The following is a 20451-nucleotide window of genomic DNA, read 5'->3' on the forward strand; positions in this document are numbered from 1 at the left end:
CGAGCATACGAGTTGAGTCGGATACTGTTTTAGATTGGTTTTGTTTATTAAACAAATTTGAAAAATCTTGTTTGAGCTTGGTTCATTTACTAAACAAAAGAACACAAACAGAGCTCTTATCGAGCTGAGTTCGAGTTGTTCATCGAACGTTTGGTTCATTTACAGTCAGAGTCTTTGCAGTAGAGTAGGATGTGGTTCGAGAAATTATTAGGACAATACTTATGTCTTCACTAGTGATGATCTACATCATCTCACCGCTGATGTGGACCAATAACAAATTGACACGTTCTATTTTAATTATTAAATAAGAAATAGTAATCAAATCACCATCTTTGATTTGGTAAGTGAGTATTTACTCCATGTAAGTATTGTACAAATTATTATATGAAGTTGGCATTATTTGTTCTAGGCAAATCATTATTAAAAAAAATAGGAAAATGATAAACATCATGAAAGTTCTTTCACAAATTTTATCTTGAAAAATGTGGCAACACCTTTGTTTGCCATGTTTTTCTTTTTTATTTTTATTTCCTTTTTTGAATCCATATTAAAAAAAAAAAGAAAGTAGATACAGACTTATTTAGGAAACACATCTCTCACTATATGTTTGGGATGCATAAGAGATAGAAGACTGGTTTTAAGGAGTAAAAGATTATTACTATATGAACATAATAATGCAATTATTTTTTTCCAGATGAAAATCAGTTGTAGTATCTCTCTGCAACAAACTTCTGGTCTAATGGTTTCTGTAATGTTAATTGAAGAACTTTAGTTCCATTTTCTATAATTCAAATTTGATCACAAAAAAAAAAAAAAAAAAAAACATTCAGCTCCGTTTGTTTGGATGTAAAATATTTTTTAGAAAATATATATATATATATATATTTTAGTTGTTTCGTTGTCGTAAAATATTTACGAAGAAAAATATATATTAAAATTTAAGAAAAATAATTTATCAATATATTTTTGGCACGTTATTTTACATGCCCCGTCCGATGGACTCGACCTTAACCTTGACGTAAACCTTTACTAAACACCAAAAAAGTAAAAATAAAAAAATATTTTACCTGAATGGTTATAATGTGGCAACCTTGTGGGCGGGTATGCGTGGGCAGGTGCGAGGCAGCAGACTATCACACTAGGTGAGCTACAGGTGCACAATCCCTCATCGCTTGGGTATAAATGGGGCAAGTGCTATATGTAGATTTAACACCCTTGTTTGATACAATGCATTTTAAAGTCGTGCTGGTCGTGAACCCACCAGAACTCCAAAGTTAAGCATGCTTAACCTGGAGTAGTACCAGGATGCATGGGTGACCCTTTGGGAAGTCTTTGGTCCGGGGGAGCAAAAAACTTACAATATTGTGTCTAGCTATGGTAAGGGTCGTTACATATAAGCATTGAGATAATAAGTTGGATCCTCCCTTCATATGAGATGGACCTGCTAGTCTAATGCCTCACTTTATTGGTAATCTTGTTAACTAGAACCGAACCTTACAGTCATGGGCTTTGAGTCTGGTAGTAACTAAGGGAACTCCCAGGTACCTGATAGGGAGGGATCCCACTGCTATTCCCAGAAGGTTGGAGATGATTTGCTGGGTGTGAGGGTCCACCCTACTGAAGAAGATGGAACTTTTAGAGCGGTTGATAGTAAGCCCAAAAACTTCAGAGAAGATGCACTGTGCATTGTGGAATGTAACAACATTGTTTAGACTTCCATGAGAAAATAGAAGAAGGTCGTCGTCAAAGATAAGATGTGTAATGGACCTCCTCTTGCACCACCAATGGTATTTGAAACTTGGAGAAGGAGAAGTGATCGAGTTTGGTGGTAATGGAATAGAAGACCTCCATGACAATGGTGAAGAGGAAAGGGGAGAGGGGGTCTCCTTGCCTCAGAACTCTTACTCCTTTAAAGTACCATGTGAATTCCCCATTGACTGAGATTGTGTATGAAGGAGAAGTAAGACATGCTTTAACCCATTCAATGAACCTTTGTGGGAAATGGAAGAGTGAAAAAACATCAAGAATGAACTCCTATAGAATCAAAGGCCTTTTGTTGGTCAATTTTGATTGCACATCTTGGTGAGGGGGGAAATAAGTGATATCCATGTAATAATTCATGTGCAAGCAATACATTGTCACTAATAACCCTTCCATGGACAAATGCAGATTGGCTAGGATCAATGCTTAGGGGTGAAAAATGCTTCATTTTGTTGGCAAGTAATTTGAAAATGCATTTGTAAATGGTGTTACAACATGAGATAGGTTGGAAGTCGTTGAGGTTAAAGGGGTTAGAAGTTTTGGGGACGAGGAAAATATAAGAACTGTTAACTTGCTAAATGAGCTTACCATTAAAGAAGAATTCCCTTATACCTTTAATGATGTCCCTCCCACAATAAGCTAGGCTTTGCGGAAGAAATAAGCATTATAGCTATCTGGACCTTGTCTTTCTTTTTGTTAAGTGAGAGAAAACATGCTTGAATGTCACTGTCTGATAGTGGGGGTGAGAGATCATGCTGAAAAGAATGTGGTATAGTTTTGAAAATGAAAGGTTGAAGATGAGACCTGCCACGGTAGTTGTGGGTTGAACATCCTAGGATACCTTAGAAGTGGGAAGTTATGGCATCCTTGATTGGAGAATCACCTTGGATCGAGTTCCCATTAAAGTCTAAAATAGTGATAATTTTCCTTCTGTTAATCCTGGCACCAATGGATTTGAAGAAGAATGATGAATTATTGTCCCGCCATCTGATTCTAGATTTTTGCCTCAAGTTTTGTTCTTCGGTGTTGATGAGGCTAGAGTATTCCCGCAAGAGATCGGTGTTGGTCCCAAAGTTACATCTTGAGGTTTGTACTATTAATGTCAAATGCATGATAAAAGGTTCAAGGCTATGCATTCTAGTTTCTATCACTTACGGGAATATTTTGGTCTTTATACATATGTGTGTGATATGTTTGTAACCTTATTACATTTCCTTGATGTGCTGCATTGCACCACATAATTCAAAATCAGGTTGATTTTCATATATATATATATATATATATATGCTGCAGCAACATATGTCCTTGTTAAGGGCATTTTAGTAATTTTGGTTACATCCTCGGGGATATTATGGTCAATTATGTATGCTGTGAATGTATGGATTTATCTGCAGAAGGTACATTGTATTGGAAATATATTTATCTTGCTGAAAATGTTCATTTCAATTATATGTTTAACAGGTGTTCAATTGAGGGGCAAATATAGTATTCCTAATACAAATTTTGGTCTGGTGAAGGACTCACATCTTGGTGACACGTGCATAGTGGTCCTAGTGAGGAAGTTGATGACATCAATGTATATCTTTGGCCCCAAGCCTATGATATATATAGCAGATTTGTACATTGACATTTGTAGGTTGCATAAAGGTGGGAGTTAGTGAATATTTAAATGAGCTGTGCAAGGACAATATAGACCATTCACATAATGCACTGTCAGAATATTCTTCTACTATGTGATTAGAGAAGGATAGCTCATTCTTATCCACTGAAGGGCTACATCAGCTATTAACCAAAGCATATAAATATGTTGTTATAATGTTATTGAGAAAGAGAGCCTGAGATGAGCCTTTTTGAACTAAAATAAGCATGCAATGTGAGAGGATCTTGAGAGCTAAGAATGAGCAATGTATCTCTGAGTCTTCAGATAATGATTCAAGTTAAAAATCTATCTTAGAATACAAGCATTGAAGATCATACTCTTGATGAATCCTAAGGTGGTGACAATTTACAAATTTCTGGTGCAAAGGGAAGGTTGAGGAGGTTTAAATTTACTGTGGTCATTTTTGGGTCTAGAACAAGGTTCAAGCATATGTGTTTGCTTTTTTTACATCTGCAGAAGGTGCTCACAGTTACACATGTGAGCTGATGTAAGTTTATATATCCTAAACCTGCTAAAATCTAGTTTTCTACTGTTTAACTATTGTCATTGAGCTTATTGTTATTATACCTTGCTCTTACATGGATGATTAATAGTTGAGCATGTTTATAATGTTGAATTAAGCGGGTGAATTCTCAAATACATCTCAAAAAAATTGACCACATATGTACTGCCAAAACCCTTGAAAACTAAGGTTTTGTGTTGAGATAGGCTTATTATGTGAAGTACTCTTGAAATAACTTGTTCCAATTGAGCTGATCTCTATTAGAGCTAGTTCATATAATTGATTTAAGTCTGAGTATCAAGTCTAGGCCAATGCAGCTCTGAAATTCCATTTTTGCCCTTAGTATCATTGTTACTGCAAAAACTGCTGAGAATTATACACTATGTTAATTTTACACTGAAGTCTGTTGTTAAACTGAGTTAAAATTACTATATCTTGCTGTCAACATGTTGATCTATATATGAGCAAGTTTAATTTGTTATTTGAAGACTATGTATACCGGGATTTGAAGACAGAAATGAATTGTTCATGTTTTGGGCTTTCAATACCTGAACACTTTAGTATTATGGTTCACAGACTTTAAGGTTATACTTATTTCTTCATATTCTTGTTATACATGTTATTTTCATCTTTCTAGCAAGTATACATCATTGTTTTGAAGCTGTGAAAGTTATCAATTGTGCTATTCTTCAAGTACTCTGGGATTTGGTTTGTAATATCTCAATGAATTGAGATTACTGCTACATAAGCTTTTGGTCTGAGCCTCATTTGATAATAACTTGCTTTCTATGTAATGTCTACCTTCTGAGCAAGTATATATTGCTATTTAGAAGTTGTGTTGGTCATTCATTGCTCTATGCTATGGTTAACACAAGATTCCACTTTGAGATCAAGACAGTTATGTGTTTCTGCAAAAAAAATAGATTTGACTGAATCTTTTATAACTTGACATTCTCTATATTGAGCAAGTGTGCCTTGGTGATGAAAAGCTGTGGAAGTCAATTGCATGTTTGTATTGAAGCTACATTGTGAATTGACCTATCTACCCTCATAATTTAGTTTGAAGCCTAGTTGAGCTGCAATTTGTTTTGTGCTTGTTATTCATTATCTGCTATTGTTTTAATCAAGCATATCAAGCTAAGATAAGGCTGTGGAAACCTAGTTTGATCTACCATTGAAGCTGCATTGAAGATGACGTGGTGGCCTTGTGAGGGTCGCTACACCATATCAAGTTTGAGAGTGTGTGGATTTTAAGGTGAGGGCCAAAAGTTTTACATTTATAGAAGCCACTACTACCTTCACTATAAATATAGCTAGGGCAAGTAGGGATCGTCCCAAGGGATTGTGAGGATCGAACAAGGTTGTGGAATCGCTATTAGGGCTAGTAGGTCGAGTGATCAAACAATTGGTTGGTTGGTTGATTAGATAACAACTAAATTAAACTAAGTGATAACAAAAGAATGCAATTAAGAGTAAGTAAGAGATAGAGAGAGATCTTGGGGTTTAGAGATCACCACCAAGCAATGCATTTATATACCATTGACAAGTGACTAATGAGGGCAAATCGTGTGTTGCAATATTGAAGTGTGTGTGTGTTTGGTTTATTTAAACAAGTAAGGATGATTAGTTAAGCATGTATTGTCTAAACATCATGTGAAAGGCACAATATATCTAAGCAATGAAGCATATATTATATAAACAGCATGTGAAAGGCACAATAGATCAAAACAAGTCATTAATCTTTTCATTAAGCTCACAATCCAAATACAACACAAGGTTAGAAACATATGCTTCTTGTATTCAAAAGCTTGGATCATCAAACAACATGCATAGATTGTCCTCCCAAATCAATCAATCCTAGCCATTGTTCAAAGTTCATACTCCCAAATCGAATCAAATCATCAAAAATATATACACATATATATACATATATATAGATACACTCAAATGCTTCAAGCTTCAACAATGGAGGATTTTGTCATGTATATAGCATGTATTCAACATATAAAGCATGTATGCACAAGATTGAAGGTTAAATCATGAGGGACATTCTCGGATCCTACCTCAAACGATGAGAGAAGTGGAAATGTGTAAGAGTGAAGATGAATTCGAGAAGGGAGAGAGAGATTGATGCTTAGATGTTTGCCGGAAAGTTCACCGGAGATGGGAGAGGTAATGGCACAATGGCGACGGAGAAGGGGGTTAGGGTTTGCAGAGAGGGTGAGATCGATCTAGAAAACCCTCAGTTCTATTTTTAAAAACATTCCCGACAGAGTTCGATTGATCGAACTTTGATAAATTCCCTTCAAAGTATTTTTGGATTTTTGAAGTTTTTGAAAAATGCAAAATTAAAAATTAGAAATTAGAATTAAAATTAAAAATTGGAAAATAAATTAAAAAAAAATAGAATAAAATATTTTTAGGTTTTTTATTTATTTATTTAAATTTAATTGAATAACCAATAATAATTAAAAACTAATTGAAATATTTTTGAATTTTTGAAAACTTTTTGAAAAATAACATAAAATGAAATAAAATGAAAATAAAATAAAAATGAAAATATTTTGGATTTTTTTTAAAATTTGAAAAGTCAAAACAAAGTCAAAATAATGAAATGGAGAACTGAGATCGATCGATCAGACAGAGAGCAAAAATATGCAGGTTTTTGGCTCAGAAAATTGGCTAAGTGTTGGAACTTGAAGATTGATCGAACTTTGAAGTTAGATCGATCGAAGAGCTTTCAAATCGATCGAAGAACTTTCAGATCGATCTTGGAATGTTTCGATCAATGAGACAGAGAGGTGAAATATGCAGGTTGATGCAGGCTCAAAATTTTTCTAAGTGTTGAATCATGAGATCGATCGAACTTGGAAAATGGATCGATCGAAGGTCTCCTGATCGATCTAAGAGTTAGTTCGAATGATGGGACAAAGAGGTGATTTGGATGCAGGTTGATGCAGGCTCAAAATTTTTCTTAGTGTTGAATCATGAGATCGATCAAACTTGGAAGTTGGATCGATCGAAGGTCTCCTGATCGATCTAAGAGTTAGTTCGAATGATGGGACAAAGAGGTGATTTGGATGCAGGTTTCTGCAGGTCGAAAATTTTTCTAAGTGTTGGATGCAGAATGGAGTTCAATCGATCGAACTCAGGTTTGAGATCGATCGAACTATGCAGAATACTCAATAATGACATGAAAGCTCATGCAATCCTCACCAAAGTTCCTTTCAATGCATATGAGAACCAAAAACAAGTATCTAGACTTCGCAAGAAATGAAATGAAAGATAGAAATGGGGGAGGAATAGGGTTTTAACACCCTACGAAATGTCTTTGCTAGTCTTTAACGTCTCTAGCAAGACATTGAGCTCTTTTAGCCCGGATCAAAGATCTTATAATGCATCCCCTCCTTGTTGGGGTGATAGATGCTTTGAACTCCACCCAACAAATGGTTCTTTGAAGAACTTGTTGGATTAAGCTCAAAAGAAACCTTTGGTCCCTTGTCTATGCAATCACAACCTTTGGGCTTCCATGCCCTTTCAAAGCAAGAATTTGAAACAATACTTTGAGAATGCAAGGTTGAAGATGATTCTTTTGAAGTTTTGGTCTTACACAAAAGCTCATTTCTTTGACATTGTAGATCATAACATTCATCTACAACATTAACTTCTCCTTCATATTTATCAAATGAATTTGGTGTGGGATTAAAGATATTCAACTTCACCTTCATGTGGCCAAATGAGATCTTCATTATCCCTGTCCTACAATTGATGTTGGCATTGGCGGTTGCCAAGAAAGGACGGCCAAGGATAACGGGAATTTGGCTCTTAGGATTGGGGACCGGTTCCGTGTCTATGACAATGAAATCAACCGAGAAGAAGAATTTATCAATCTTAATCAAAACATCCTCAATTATACCCCTAGGCTTCTTAATGGATCAGTCGACAAGTTGCAAAACTACCAATGTCGGTTTCAATTCACCTAGGCCCAATTTGAGATAAACCGAGTATGGAAGAAGGTTAACACTTGCTCCTAAGTCAAGAAGCTCCCGATTAATGATATGATCACCAATAATGCATAATGTAGTGGGTGAACCAGGGTCCTTAAACTTTGAAAGAGTGTTATGTTGCAAAATTGAACTTACTTGCTCGGTCAAAACTACTTTTCTTGGTGTTTGGCTCTTGTTCTTCCGCTTTTGGGTGCACAAGTCTTTCAAGAATTTGGCATAAGCCAGAATTTGCTTGATTGCATCCAAAAGTGGAAGTTTAACTTTCACTTGCCTAAACATATCCATGATTTTATTGGTTTTTGCCTTTTGCTTGTCTTTTGAAATGGATCCTTTTAAGGCATCCGGAAATGGAACTTTTGGTTCAAACACTTTTTTAGAATTTTCTTTTGAACTCTTTTCAACACAAGGAGTTTTCAAATCATTTTTCAACAAAACTTTTTCAACATCATTTTTCAAAACTTCTTTTTCAAACACATTTTTCAAGATTTTTTTCAATGAATCATTTTCAAAATCACTTTTTAAATCACATTTTGAAGATTTCTCATTCATAAGATCATGCACATGCAATGAAGGAGGAATGGGATGTGAAATGGGACGGGTGACAACTTGAGGCTGCACCAGTTCACTCTCTTCATTGAACATTTCTACTTGATTGTCCACAATCCTACCACTCCGCAAGGTAGTCACTGCATTAACATGTTCACTGGTGTGGCCTTCCGATGAGAAATGGGTTTCCACAACACATTGTTGCTTAGGTGGGGCATTAATGTGCATCTTTCCCTTCTCTCTTGCATTGAGAGTGCTTGCTATTTGCCTTACTTAGGTTTCTAGCTTCGCAATAGATTGAGAGTGAGAATGAAGCAATTGAGTGTTAGCCTCTAAAGTGCCCAAAGCATTCAAAACTTTTTCTTCAAAGGCTGGACTTCTAGTATTTCCTTGGGAATAAGATTGGTTGGGAAAATGAGAATTAGCAAATTGATTCCCTTGTGATTGATAAGGTCTATAACCTTGGGATCCTTGGTTTTGAAGTGGAGATGGAATGTACTTCCCTTGAAAACAACCTTGGGAAGGGTTTGAGCCATCTCCTTGGTTTTTCCAAGAGAAATTCGGATGATTCCTCCAACTTAGATTATAGTAAGTACCATAAGGATTGTTCCCTTGGTTCACAAAAGCTGCATTGACTTGTTCATTAGGTTCATTTTGCACTTGTCCGTGAGGACAATGAGAAGTAGAATGAAGAACACTAGAACAGGTTATGCATGTTTCATTTGATGCACGATGATAATGGTTAGGGAAGGAAGATACTTGGTTCACCGAATTTTGGTTAATAAAAAATTGATCAAATCTTTGAGATAAAGACTTCATTTCGGCGGCTATTTCATTTGAATGGTAAACTTGATGTAAGCCAACATTTTTCCTACCTTGTGAATTTCTACCATTCTTGGATGATAGTGTTCTATGCAAAGAATTTTCACTCATGCTCTCATAAAGATGCCACACGTCATCCTTATGCCTATCAATGTATGAGCCGCCCATGGAAGCATCAACCATACCCTTATAGTTATCCGATAAGCTCTCAAAGAGTGTTTTTCTTGTAATACCTTGTGTACTTGTGGATTGACTATTCATTGTTCTTGTGTATGTGTTTTGATGTTAACGAAGAACTAGAAAAATGAATTAAAATTGACATAGACCAATTCACCTATCCCCCTCTTGGTCTATCAATTGGTGTCAGAGCCTTGGTCTGCACAACCAAGGTTTTAACAAGCCTGTAATAAAGATCTTAGAGTATGGAAGAAGGTCAGCCCATTGACATGATACCATGGTTTGATGGTTCAAACTTTGAGTCTTGGAAGTTCAGAATGGAGGCATACATAATGTCACGTTTCTATAATATCTAGCATACTACTACCACTGAAAAAATGATTCTCAATGTTTCTAACCCTTCGACTGATCATATAGCCGCAATGTTAAATGATGATAAAGGCAAACATGCTCTTTTCTGTGCTTTGAAACATCAAGAGTTTACCTAGACCAAGGGCTGCAATACTGCCAAAGATATGTGGGATTCGGTTAATAAAGCTTATGAAAGAATCTCTGTGGTCAAAGAAGACAATGTACAGCTTCTTCAAGTGAAGTCTGAAGACAGTGAAATTGAGAAAGAACCAGAAGATTTTTCATCTAAGAATAAGGTTTAATACATAGCAGAGAAGATTAGAAAACTCAGATCTAAGATGGAAAGGCAAGCTCAAAATCAGACCTACTATAGTTATGGTAGCACTGGTCAGAATTTTGAAAATAACTCAAACAACAAAGACAAGCTGGTCAAGAAAGCTTTGGTCTTTGAATGGGATTCTAGATCTGGTGAACCATTGAAGCAACAAGTTAATAATGAAATTGAAGATGTACCTACAAAAAAATACATTCTACATGAGATTGATATTGACAAACAGAATTCAGTATTACAGCTGCCAAAGATTATATCTCTTTATCAAATCAAAATAAATCTCTCCACTATTTGCTCTTTCTCACTGGCAACATACTACACACTTAAATTCAGGCCAAAAGATTCATTAAGGAGTTCTATGAATTGCAAGGTGTCTCAGTGGTGTTCAACTTATAATATTTTACAAAAAGGTTGGAAGAATGTTTTTGAGCTGTCACTGGAAGCCGATAGTGTCCACAATAGAGCTATTACAAGGAGACCTAATCATACCTATTCATTAACTGCTAAAGATAATCACAATTTTCCTATCATGAAGTTCATCAGTATACCAAGTCAATTCAACAAAATCCAGTTTGATATATGAAGCTCTGAAGAAATATGGAGAAGAACTGAGCTTGGATACAATTTTTCTACTGTTCAAAGGTCATTCAAGCACAATCATAATGTCATTAACAATTCATATATTTCCCTAAGGTATGACAGACACAACCTCACTAACCATTTCCTAAATTATTCAAGAAACTTATCAACTTGTGTTATGAGAAAAGTTTATATGCACTGGTTTCTTGAGTATAAAGATAAGAGGTACTTCATTAAGATCAAAATGATGAGACCATCTTTGAAGACTAACTCAATGAGTAGGTCCCCCTATGATCTGCAACTCAAGTGGCAAATGAAGTTGTGATAATAATTGTTCAGGGCACTTGAAGATGAGGACAGAAGTTCATTATATTGTTGAGGGAAGTTCAAGATTGTCAAAACCTGAAGTTGCTCACTTAAACAAGTTCTGTAAGTATAAGATTGATCAAGTTTGGAGACTTATTATAAGAATCTTTGACAAGGTTGAAATCAAATTCAAAGGAGATCTCTAAAACAACCTCACAGAAAAAAGGGAAGACAAATCAACCACACTTAATCCTCATCAAGTCTTTGTCTAGTATGGTATATGTTGCACTTCTCACTGTTAAAATAAAGCCTGAAATGTACATATCACAGAAGTACAGTGATAATAAGTGTTTCATCAATACAGCTCATCAAGCCAAGCAACAAAAGAAAATTGATGGAAGCTCTAATCCTCTTGTTTATGAAGAAGTAGAAAGACTGTAGTGCAAGCTCAATAGCTTTGAAGCTAATAACTCTGTATTCACCTAAGATTCTCAGCCTTCTGTTCTCACTCAAGCTGATTCTCAGCATTTTTGGATAAAAAATTCATTTCGAGCCACTGAGTATCAATTTCTAGACAAGTTACACCAAGGTGTTGATGCAGTTGTCATTCACAAGAGAAGTGTACCAACCTTCTGTATGCAGTTTTAAAGGAAAAACCCCTTTTCATCCTTCAAATATCATCTTTTTGATTTACCAAGCCTCTTAGTTGTTTTTCCAAGACCACCTCCACTCAGAGACAAGGCCTTTCATGGCACAAATGCAGAGGTAAAATAGTTGTTCTTAAATTCTGAATTTATAGGTGTGAGTGTACATCTCTGTCATCTAAGAGGAAGGCCTAATAAAGCTATTTTTCTGGTGTTAAAATCTGAAGTGAATCTATTTTGATTCACTTCAAGAGCTAAGTGAAGGATGAGGCAAGTATATCCTACTTATTTGCATTCAATCCATCTATTTCAGTCATTTATATAATATCAATGTTGGTCCCTTGATCCTTTTGACTTTCAATATCAAAAAGGGGGAGAATTTAGGGTTTCTAGGGGTTTGATATTAAAAGGCAAAAGGGGGAGATTGTTGGTCCCAAAGCTATATCTTGAGGTTTGCACTTTTAATGTCAAATGCATGATAAAAGGTTCAAGGCTATGCATTCTAGTTTCAGCCACTTACATGGGTATTTTAGTCTTTATACATATGTGTGACCTTATTACATTTCCTTGAGGTGCTGCATTGCACCATAGAATTTAGAATCTGGTTGATATATATATATATATATATATATATATATATATATATATATATGTTGCAGCAACATATGTCCTTGTTTAGGGTATTTTAATAATTTTGGTTACATCCTCAGGGATATTATGGTGAATCATGTATGTTGTGAATGTATGGATTTATCTGCAGAAGGCAAATTTTGCTGAAAATACATTTATCTTGCTGAAAATGTTCATCTCACTTATATGTTTAACAAGCATTCAATTGACGGGAAAATATGGTATTATTTTGGTATAGTGAAGGACTCACAGCTTGGTGACACGTGCACAGTGGTCCTAGTGAGAAGGTTGATGACAACAATGTATATCTTTGGCCCTAAGCCTGTGATATATATAACAGATTTGTACATTGACATTTGTAGGTTGCATAGAGGTGGGAGTTAGTGAATATCTAAATAAGCTGTGCAAGGACAATATAGACCATTCACACACTGCATTGTCAGAATATTCTCCTCTTCTGTGATTGGAAAAGGATAGCTCATTCTTATCCACTGAAGGGCTGCATCAGCTATCGACCTAAGCATATAAATATGTTGTTATAATGCTGCTGAGAGAGACAGAGCCTGAGATGAGCCTTTGTGAATTAAAATAAGCTATAATGTGAGAGGATCTTGAGAGCTAAGAGTGAGCAATGTATCTCTGTGTCTCCAGATAATGATTCAAGCTAAAAATCTATCTCAGACTGCTATCATTGAAGATCATACTCTTGATGAATCCTAAGGTGGTGACAGTTTACAAATTTCTGGTGCAAAGGGGAGGTTGAGGAGGTTCAAATTTGTTGTGGTCATTTCTAGGGCTAGAACAAGGTTCAAGCATGTGCGTTTGCTATTTTTATATCTGTAGAAGGTGCTCATAGTTACACATGTGAGCTGCTGTAAGTTTACATATCCTAAACCTGCTTAAATCTGGTTTTCTACTGGATAACTACTGCCATTAAGCTTATTGTTATTATACCTTGCTCTTACATGGATGATTAACATTTGAGCATGCTTATAATGTTGAATTAAGAGGGTGAATTCTCAGATACATCTCAAAAAACTGACCACATATGTTATGTACTCTCAAAACCCTTGAAAACTAGGGTTTTGCGTTGAGATAGGCTTATTCTGTGAAGTACTCTAACTAGCTCCAATTGAGTTGATCTCTATTTGAACAAGTTCATATAATTGATTCAAGTTTGAGAGTATCAAGTCCAAGCCAGTGCAGCTCTGAAATTCTAGTTTTGCCCTTAGTATCATTGTTACTGCAGAAACTGCTGAGAATTGTACATTGTGTTAATTTTACACTAAGTCTGTTGCTGTCAACATGTTGATCTACATATGAGCAAGTTTAATTTGTTATTTGAATACTATGTGTACTGAGATTTGAAGACATAAATGAATGGATCATGTTTTGGGCTTTCAATACCTGAACAATTTAGTATTCTAGTTCACAGACATCAATGCTAAGCTTATTTCTTCACAATCTTGCTATACATGTTATGTCCATCATTCTAGCAAGTATACATCATTGTTTTGAAGCTGTGAAAGTCATTAATTGAGCTATTCTTCAAATACTCTGGGATTTGGTCTGTAATATCTCAATGAATTGAGATTATTGCTACATAAGCTTCTAATCTGAGTTTCATTTGATAATAACTAGCTTTCTGTGCCATGTCGACCTTCTAAGCAAGTATATATTGGTATTTGGAAGCTGTGCTTTTCATTCGTTGCTCTATGCTGCGATCAACACAAGATTCCACTTTGAGATCAAGGCAGTTGTATGTTTCTGCAGAAAATAGATTTGACTAAATCTATTATAACTTGATATTCTCTATATTGAGCAAGTGTATCATGGTGATAAAAGGCTGTGGAAGTCAATTGCAGGTATGTTCTGAAGCTACATTGTGAATTAACCTATCTACCCTCATAATTTAGTTTGAAGCCTAGTTGAGCTGCAATCTGTTTTGTGTTTGTTATTCATTATCATCTATTCTTTTGATCAAGCATATCAAGCTAAGATAATGTTGTGGAAACCTTGTTTGATCTACCATTGAAGCTGCATTGAAGATTGATTGTGACAATCTATTGTTTGCAGGACTTTGTTTACTAGGGTTTCTATTTTTGTGTACTTTGAGCTATGATCTCATTCCTATAATTTGTAACAGCTTCTGTATATTTCTTGTTGATACATTTTGATATATTTGGCGAGGTGTGAGAGCTCTTAAGGTCCAAGCAAGGTGTTGTGGACAGGGGGAGTACTGTGTGCACGTAAAGGTTGTGAAAGCTAGTGTTTCAACTTGTACAAGGGTGTGTGCAGAGTGTGAGACAACTGAGTATGTAACTACTTACATACAACTAGTGGAGACATTTATTGGCTTAGGCCAAGTACCAAGATTTTTCCCTATTGAGAGGGTTTTCCTTGTAATACCTTGTGTACTTGTGGATTGGCTATTCATTGTTCTTGTGTATGTGTTTTAACGTTAAAGAAGAACTAGAAAGCTTAATTAAAATTGATATAGACCAATTCACCCCCTCCCCCTCTTGGAGACAGAAATATGCATTCTGAATTAGGGAAGCATAGAGTCCATTTGTCATTACAAAGAGCTCTGTCTAATTTCTTGGGGATGTTAGCTGCACCATGGCTCTTATTATTCCAAGTGAACATAATTCCACTATATCTAAGATAGTAAATGCCAGCTTCATAAAGGCATTCTCTGAAGTCATAGATTACAGTATTCCACATTGACCCTCCATACTTTTCATTTAAAATGCGAGTGGCATTGAAATCCCCAAGGACAATCCAAGGGAAAGAAGAAAATTCTTCTGCATGACAATTAATATCCTCCCAGAATTCTCTTCTATCCACTATATCATTAACTCCATAAATAAATGAAGCCATGAAAGACTTGTTATTAGCTAAAATTTTGACAGAGCAGTGAATGACTTGTCTTAATTCCTAAAGGATAAAGAGCTGTACATTATTAGGATTCCATAAGACCTAAATTTTCCCCATAACAGAGTGGGTGTAGTTATGAACAATGTCTCATGTAGAGGCAATTCTCATGTGGATAGAGTCCACATTGACTGGGTTGACTCTTGTTTCAAGAAGTGCCATTATAGACACATTATTATCAGTAAGAAGATTCTTAACTTCAAGCTGTTTGGAGAGGCTATTGAAGCCTTGCATATTCCATGCTGCAAGATTCATTTAGAGGGAGTTTTGGAGCTAGCCCTCATATGCCTCAACCCTTTGAAAGTGAGGATATTAATACTCAATCCCTGCTTTTGCACTGGTTAATGGGCCTTTTATAGCCTTGCTTTTCTTGTTTATGGACCTGGTTTTAGCTAAAATTGCATTAACTACTGAAACTGATGTAGCTTTTGTGTTGTTTGAGCCTAGTATTTGTAGGGGGAAAGGATGTGAAGCAACTGGTGAGCTCTTTATCTATTTCTTTAGAGCAGATACAGATGTGGAAGGAGTAATAGCAATGGTGGCAGGCAATTCAGCAGGAGGGGAAATTACATCTGAGACTATAGCTGCTAATGGTGAGGAAGTGATGATTTTGGTGACAGATCAACAACCAGGTTAATGCCTTTGTCAAGGTCAATAAAGTTCGTGAATTCGGGATTAGTAGGAGAGATAGAGTGAGATGAACTGTGGGAAGAGGCTTGAGAGTTTGATTTACTGGTTTGTGAAGGTGAGGGTAATTGTGTAGATGGTAAGGCAACAGGTGGGGATCTCTGTTTGCTTAGTTGAGAGGGATGGGTGGCACATGACTTTGGAGTTGGGAGCTTGGGCTTAGGGATGAGGTGAGTAGGAGCAACGTGTGGATTAGGCAAACATGTTGGAAGTAAATAAGATTTCTATTTTTCCTCTTATGTAAAGTTTTCCTCCTCTAAGAAATTCACTTCACCATTCCAATTACAATTCAGAAAATGGAGGAAAATTACATTATTAAAGAACACTTACTTATGTATGAGAGAACAATTCTTTAATTTAATCTGATATATCTTTGCTAAATTACAGTAGGCATTCTTCGAGTTACCATTATTTGACAAACACGAAGAATTCTCCTTTTATTTTATTTTATTTTTTTAAACTAAGAACACAAAATAAAAGAATATTCATAAGAGGAAAACTTACACAAGAAATAAAACATATCTATTTATATTTTAGCCATGGTGGCTTAATCTTTCCCTTGAGAGAGATAATTATACTAACATAAGAACAAGAAAATAACAAATGAAAACATAATTAATTTTATTGAATGAGAAAAAACCACAATATTAAATACACAAAGATTAAGCTTGCTCCAAATAAAACTTTCAAAATCAAATTACAGGAGGGAAAATAAACCGTGCATAAAAATAAAAAATAATTACGCTACAATCAAGTCTTGAACTCATGACCTCTTGTGAATAGGGTTAAGTAGTGGACTCTCTCATGCAACACTTCTAATGTTCTTTTTTAGCTATAAATAAACTCTCATCCTTTCTGCAGTCATAATTTCTCGCATTTTTTTTCTTCTATTTTTGCTTCTTTTCTTTTTCATTCCGAAATTTATATCTATAAAACATAAAACTTATATAAAATAACATTTAAATAATATAAAATACTAATAAAATATATATTTGAGTGTATAAAATAATGAGTTTTGTGCATCTATCAAGGAGAAGGGGCAATGATAGATGAAATTAAGGATTATGTAATTAGGTTTTATTTTCATTGTTTTTGTAGATTTTTTGGCAATAATATATTTTTAGGGATATTTTAGGATTTTAATGTTATAGGGGTTTGTTTGTGCTTTGCCAATATAAAGGCTTCTTTAAAAACAAATAATTTAGTTTTAAAATATTGAATATTATCATTGAGTTTGCAAGCTCCCTCTCTTTGTGTCTTCTCTCCGGTTTTTTTTTTTTTTTTTTTTTTTTTTTTTTTTTTTCAATCAGTCAGTTTGTCTATATATCATACCTCAGTTTGTCTATGTATCATACCTCCTTCAATTTGATTCTCATCCCCGTTCCTCTGTCTTTTCACCTCCTTCGTGTATATATAGTGTTCTTATTCTCATACCCTTCTGTCTGTTTTGTTACTATTGATTGCTAGCATTTAAATACTCTACAACTTACTACGAGTCCTGCATCACATGCTCGCAATGCCCATAAAGAAGAAGGAAGGATTAATTTTGCATAGAAAGTCAAAGATAATTAAACATGTCAAAATTAATCTCGAATGAAGTAATTACAAATGAATTTAAAAAAATTAAATATTAGAAGAGACAGGGTGTGTCATAAAATAGAATCCAAAATAAAGTTCGAACCGCAAGGGTAAGAAGTTGACATCATTGATGTGAAAATTGAATCTAAGCCTACAGAAGAGGAATCTCATTGGATTCAATTTAAATTGAATAACTTGTGCACAAAGTTTGATCAACATCAGAGACGAAGAGGGGGTGGTGAAACAAGAAGTCATATCAACGGCGTTTAAATTTGTTTTCCAAAATGTTTTAGGTTTCAAGTAATTTTTATGATGAAATGATGTGGTGCATTATTTGTCTTGAATTTGTATATTTGTCGAAAAGTTTACAATAATTCAATTTATGATAATCATGGCCCCCCAAATTTCTCTCAGAATTATATTAATGGTAAATATATATAATTATTATTGGTGATTTTGTATAGAAAATTTAATATTGGCCTTCCAATTTTTTTTTTTTTTTTTTTTTTTTTTTTTTTTTTTTTTTAAATTTCCATTTATAGTTTACCTATTCACGGTAATTGAAAGTGGTTTAGGAAAGAAATACCTATTATTATTATGTTTATATATAGAGACACATACGTACAAATATATAGTAAATTATGTAAATCATAGAGAAGAAATAGAATGTTGGATAATTGACAACTTCATTTATTTTAAACAATTCATTTATGAATAAGCTCTTAAAAATGCAATGATTTTTTTTTTTTTTTTTTTTGGTTACAATTGTTTTCTTTTATTTTTAAATTTTAAATTTATTATTTCGACCCTAAATGAAAATTTATATATATATATATATATATAAGCGATATTGGCACTCCACTTTTTAACGTTTGCACTACAATTATTAAATAAAATGACAATTTTAACCCTAATTTTAAATGACAAAACTTTCGTTTTAGATTTCCTCTCCTTATTTCTAATCTTTATTATTTTAGGTCTCTTTTGACAAGAAAAAAAATTTAATTGAATAATTTTATTTTTTTTATTTTTTTATTTTATTTATTTATTTATTTATTTTACAGGACCAAGAACTAAAAATTTGTGTTGAATAAATTGACTGATTAAATATTTTTTTTTTTTTTATCTATATTGAATAAATTATCTTTTTTTGATAAGACCCAAAAAAAAAAAAAAAAAAAAAAAGTTATCTTTATCTAATAATTTTTTTCTTTTGACATGACCATAAAAAATTATCAAAAAAAAAAAAGTTATCTCTTTTAACTTAAAAAAGTTAACTTTGTTGAATAAAAATCTCTTTCAAATGTACAAAAACAAAATAAAAAATAATAATAAAATTCACTATAGAATAAATTATTTCTTTTGACTATCAAAAATTAAATTATTAATATGAAATAAATTATTTTTTTGTGAGAGGACTTCTGGGAAAAACAAATAGAAAAGAGAAAAAATAATAAATAAAGTAAAACAGATCAAAAAAAAAAAAATTAAAATTATATAAAGAATAATTATGACATTATAAATTAGCATGATGTATTAATGAATTCAACAACCAAAAGAAAAAAAATAAATGTAAAAAAGTGTACTGCAAGATATATATGGTGACTATGACACCTATATCTATATTATCTATGTATAGCAAGCCCTACACGAATGCATCTTAAGAGCAACCCCAGCGCATAGACAAAGTGTACAATATGTGAGCCTCTATGGAATGAAAGGCTCTCCTATGCGGATTACACACTAGTGGGGCCCATTTCATATTACACACTCCACTCTTCAAAGGTAAAGAATGGAGTAGCACCTAGCAGTGAGCAGAAGGGGCAGGCACAGTGGGTATTGCGTGGGTATTATGTGTGAGATAATGATATAAAATAAAAAAATGATATTGTGTGATGGTGTGTAAAATAATTATTGTATGTGTATTTGACTAATTAATTAATGTAAAGATAGTCATATTTTAATTAATTAAAAAAAATGTCATTTTTTCTAAATAGATAAAAAGAGTCATTTAATTTGCATAAGAATTTAATTAATTTTTTTTTTTATAAAAAAGGTTAGTACTTTTTGACTTATCAATTTAATTAATTTATTTATTACATAATAATATAAAAAATAAAATTTTATTCAATTAATAAATTTAAACATTTTCATCACGTACTAATTTAATTAATTCACATAATAATATAAAAATTACATTTTATTCGATTATACCAAATTTAAACATCTTCATCACCAAATTGATTCCACAAATGTTCTATCAACACGCCAAACGCTCATTCAACATCTTTCCTAACACTTTATATATATATATATATATATATATATATTTAAAATCTTGTATCTAAATCAGAGCAAACAATTATAGCCGTTAGTATTAGAGTTGTTAAGAATAAAACTGTTGGAAAAAAAAATAATAATAATAGCAAAATTTATTTTATTATTTTAAAAATAATAATATAATAAAGTATACAATGAAAAAATAAGTGCACAACAAGAACTTGGAGCTTTTAAAATAAGTGGATAATCAATTACTGATGTGGTTGTACACTTTACATGTGATGTGGCTATACACTTTATATAAAGTGTAGAATGGGTAATAATGGGAGCGCTGGGGTTGCTCTAAGGTAGAGCAAGAGAGTGAATCCATATTAGAATCAAGGATATCTTCACCTGGGAAGCTTGTTCATCCTCTTGCAGGTAAGGCCTTTCTCTTTTCTCTATATATACAGTTAAATTTCATATATTAAAATTTAAGTTCTAACCCTAATATCACTCTGCGAATTGCAATTTGCAGACGACTCAGTCCTCATCTCCACAACTCCACCCGGATTTTGGCCTCTGCGTTCCGAGATCCGCCCTTGGTACGAGTTGAACGCCGTGCATCATTAAGGTTAGTGAACTCAAAACTGAATTGATTTCTAATTCTGACAGAC

General features: G+C 33.7%; 1 protein-coding gene across 1 annotated transcript; it reads right to left on the reverse strand.

Moving 5' to 3' along the window:
- Nucleotides 1–14797: 14797 nt before the first annotated feature.
- LOC132296248 (uncharacterized) lies at nt 14798–15196 on the reverse strand. Its single transcript, XM_059794461.1, has one exon. The coding sequence runs from the start codon at nt 15194–15196 to the stop codon at nt 14798–14800; it is 399 nt and encodes a 132-aa protein (XP_059650444.1).
- Nucleotides 15197–20451: the final 5255 nt, after the last annotated feature.

The sequence above is a fragment of the Cornus florida genome, unplaced genomic scaffold (assembly GCF_030987335.1).
Source record: "Cornus florida cultivar Cherokee Brave unplaced genomic scaffold, ASM3098733v1 CherokeeBrave_3.0.0_Hap2_Chr02, whole genome shotgun sequence".
Taxonomy (NCBI): Eukaryota; Viridiplantae; Streptophyta; class Magnoliopsida; order Cornales; family Cornaceae; genus Cornus; species Cornus florida.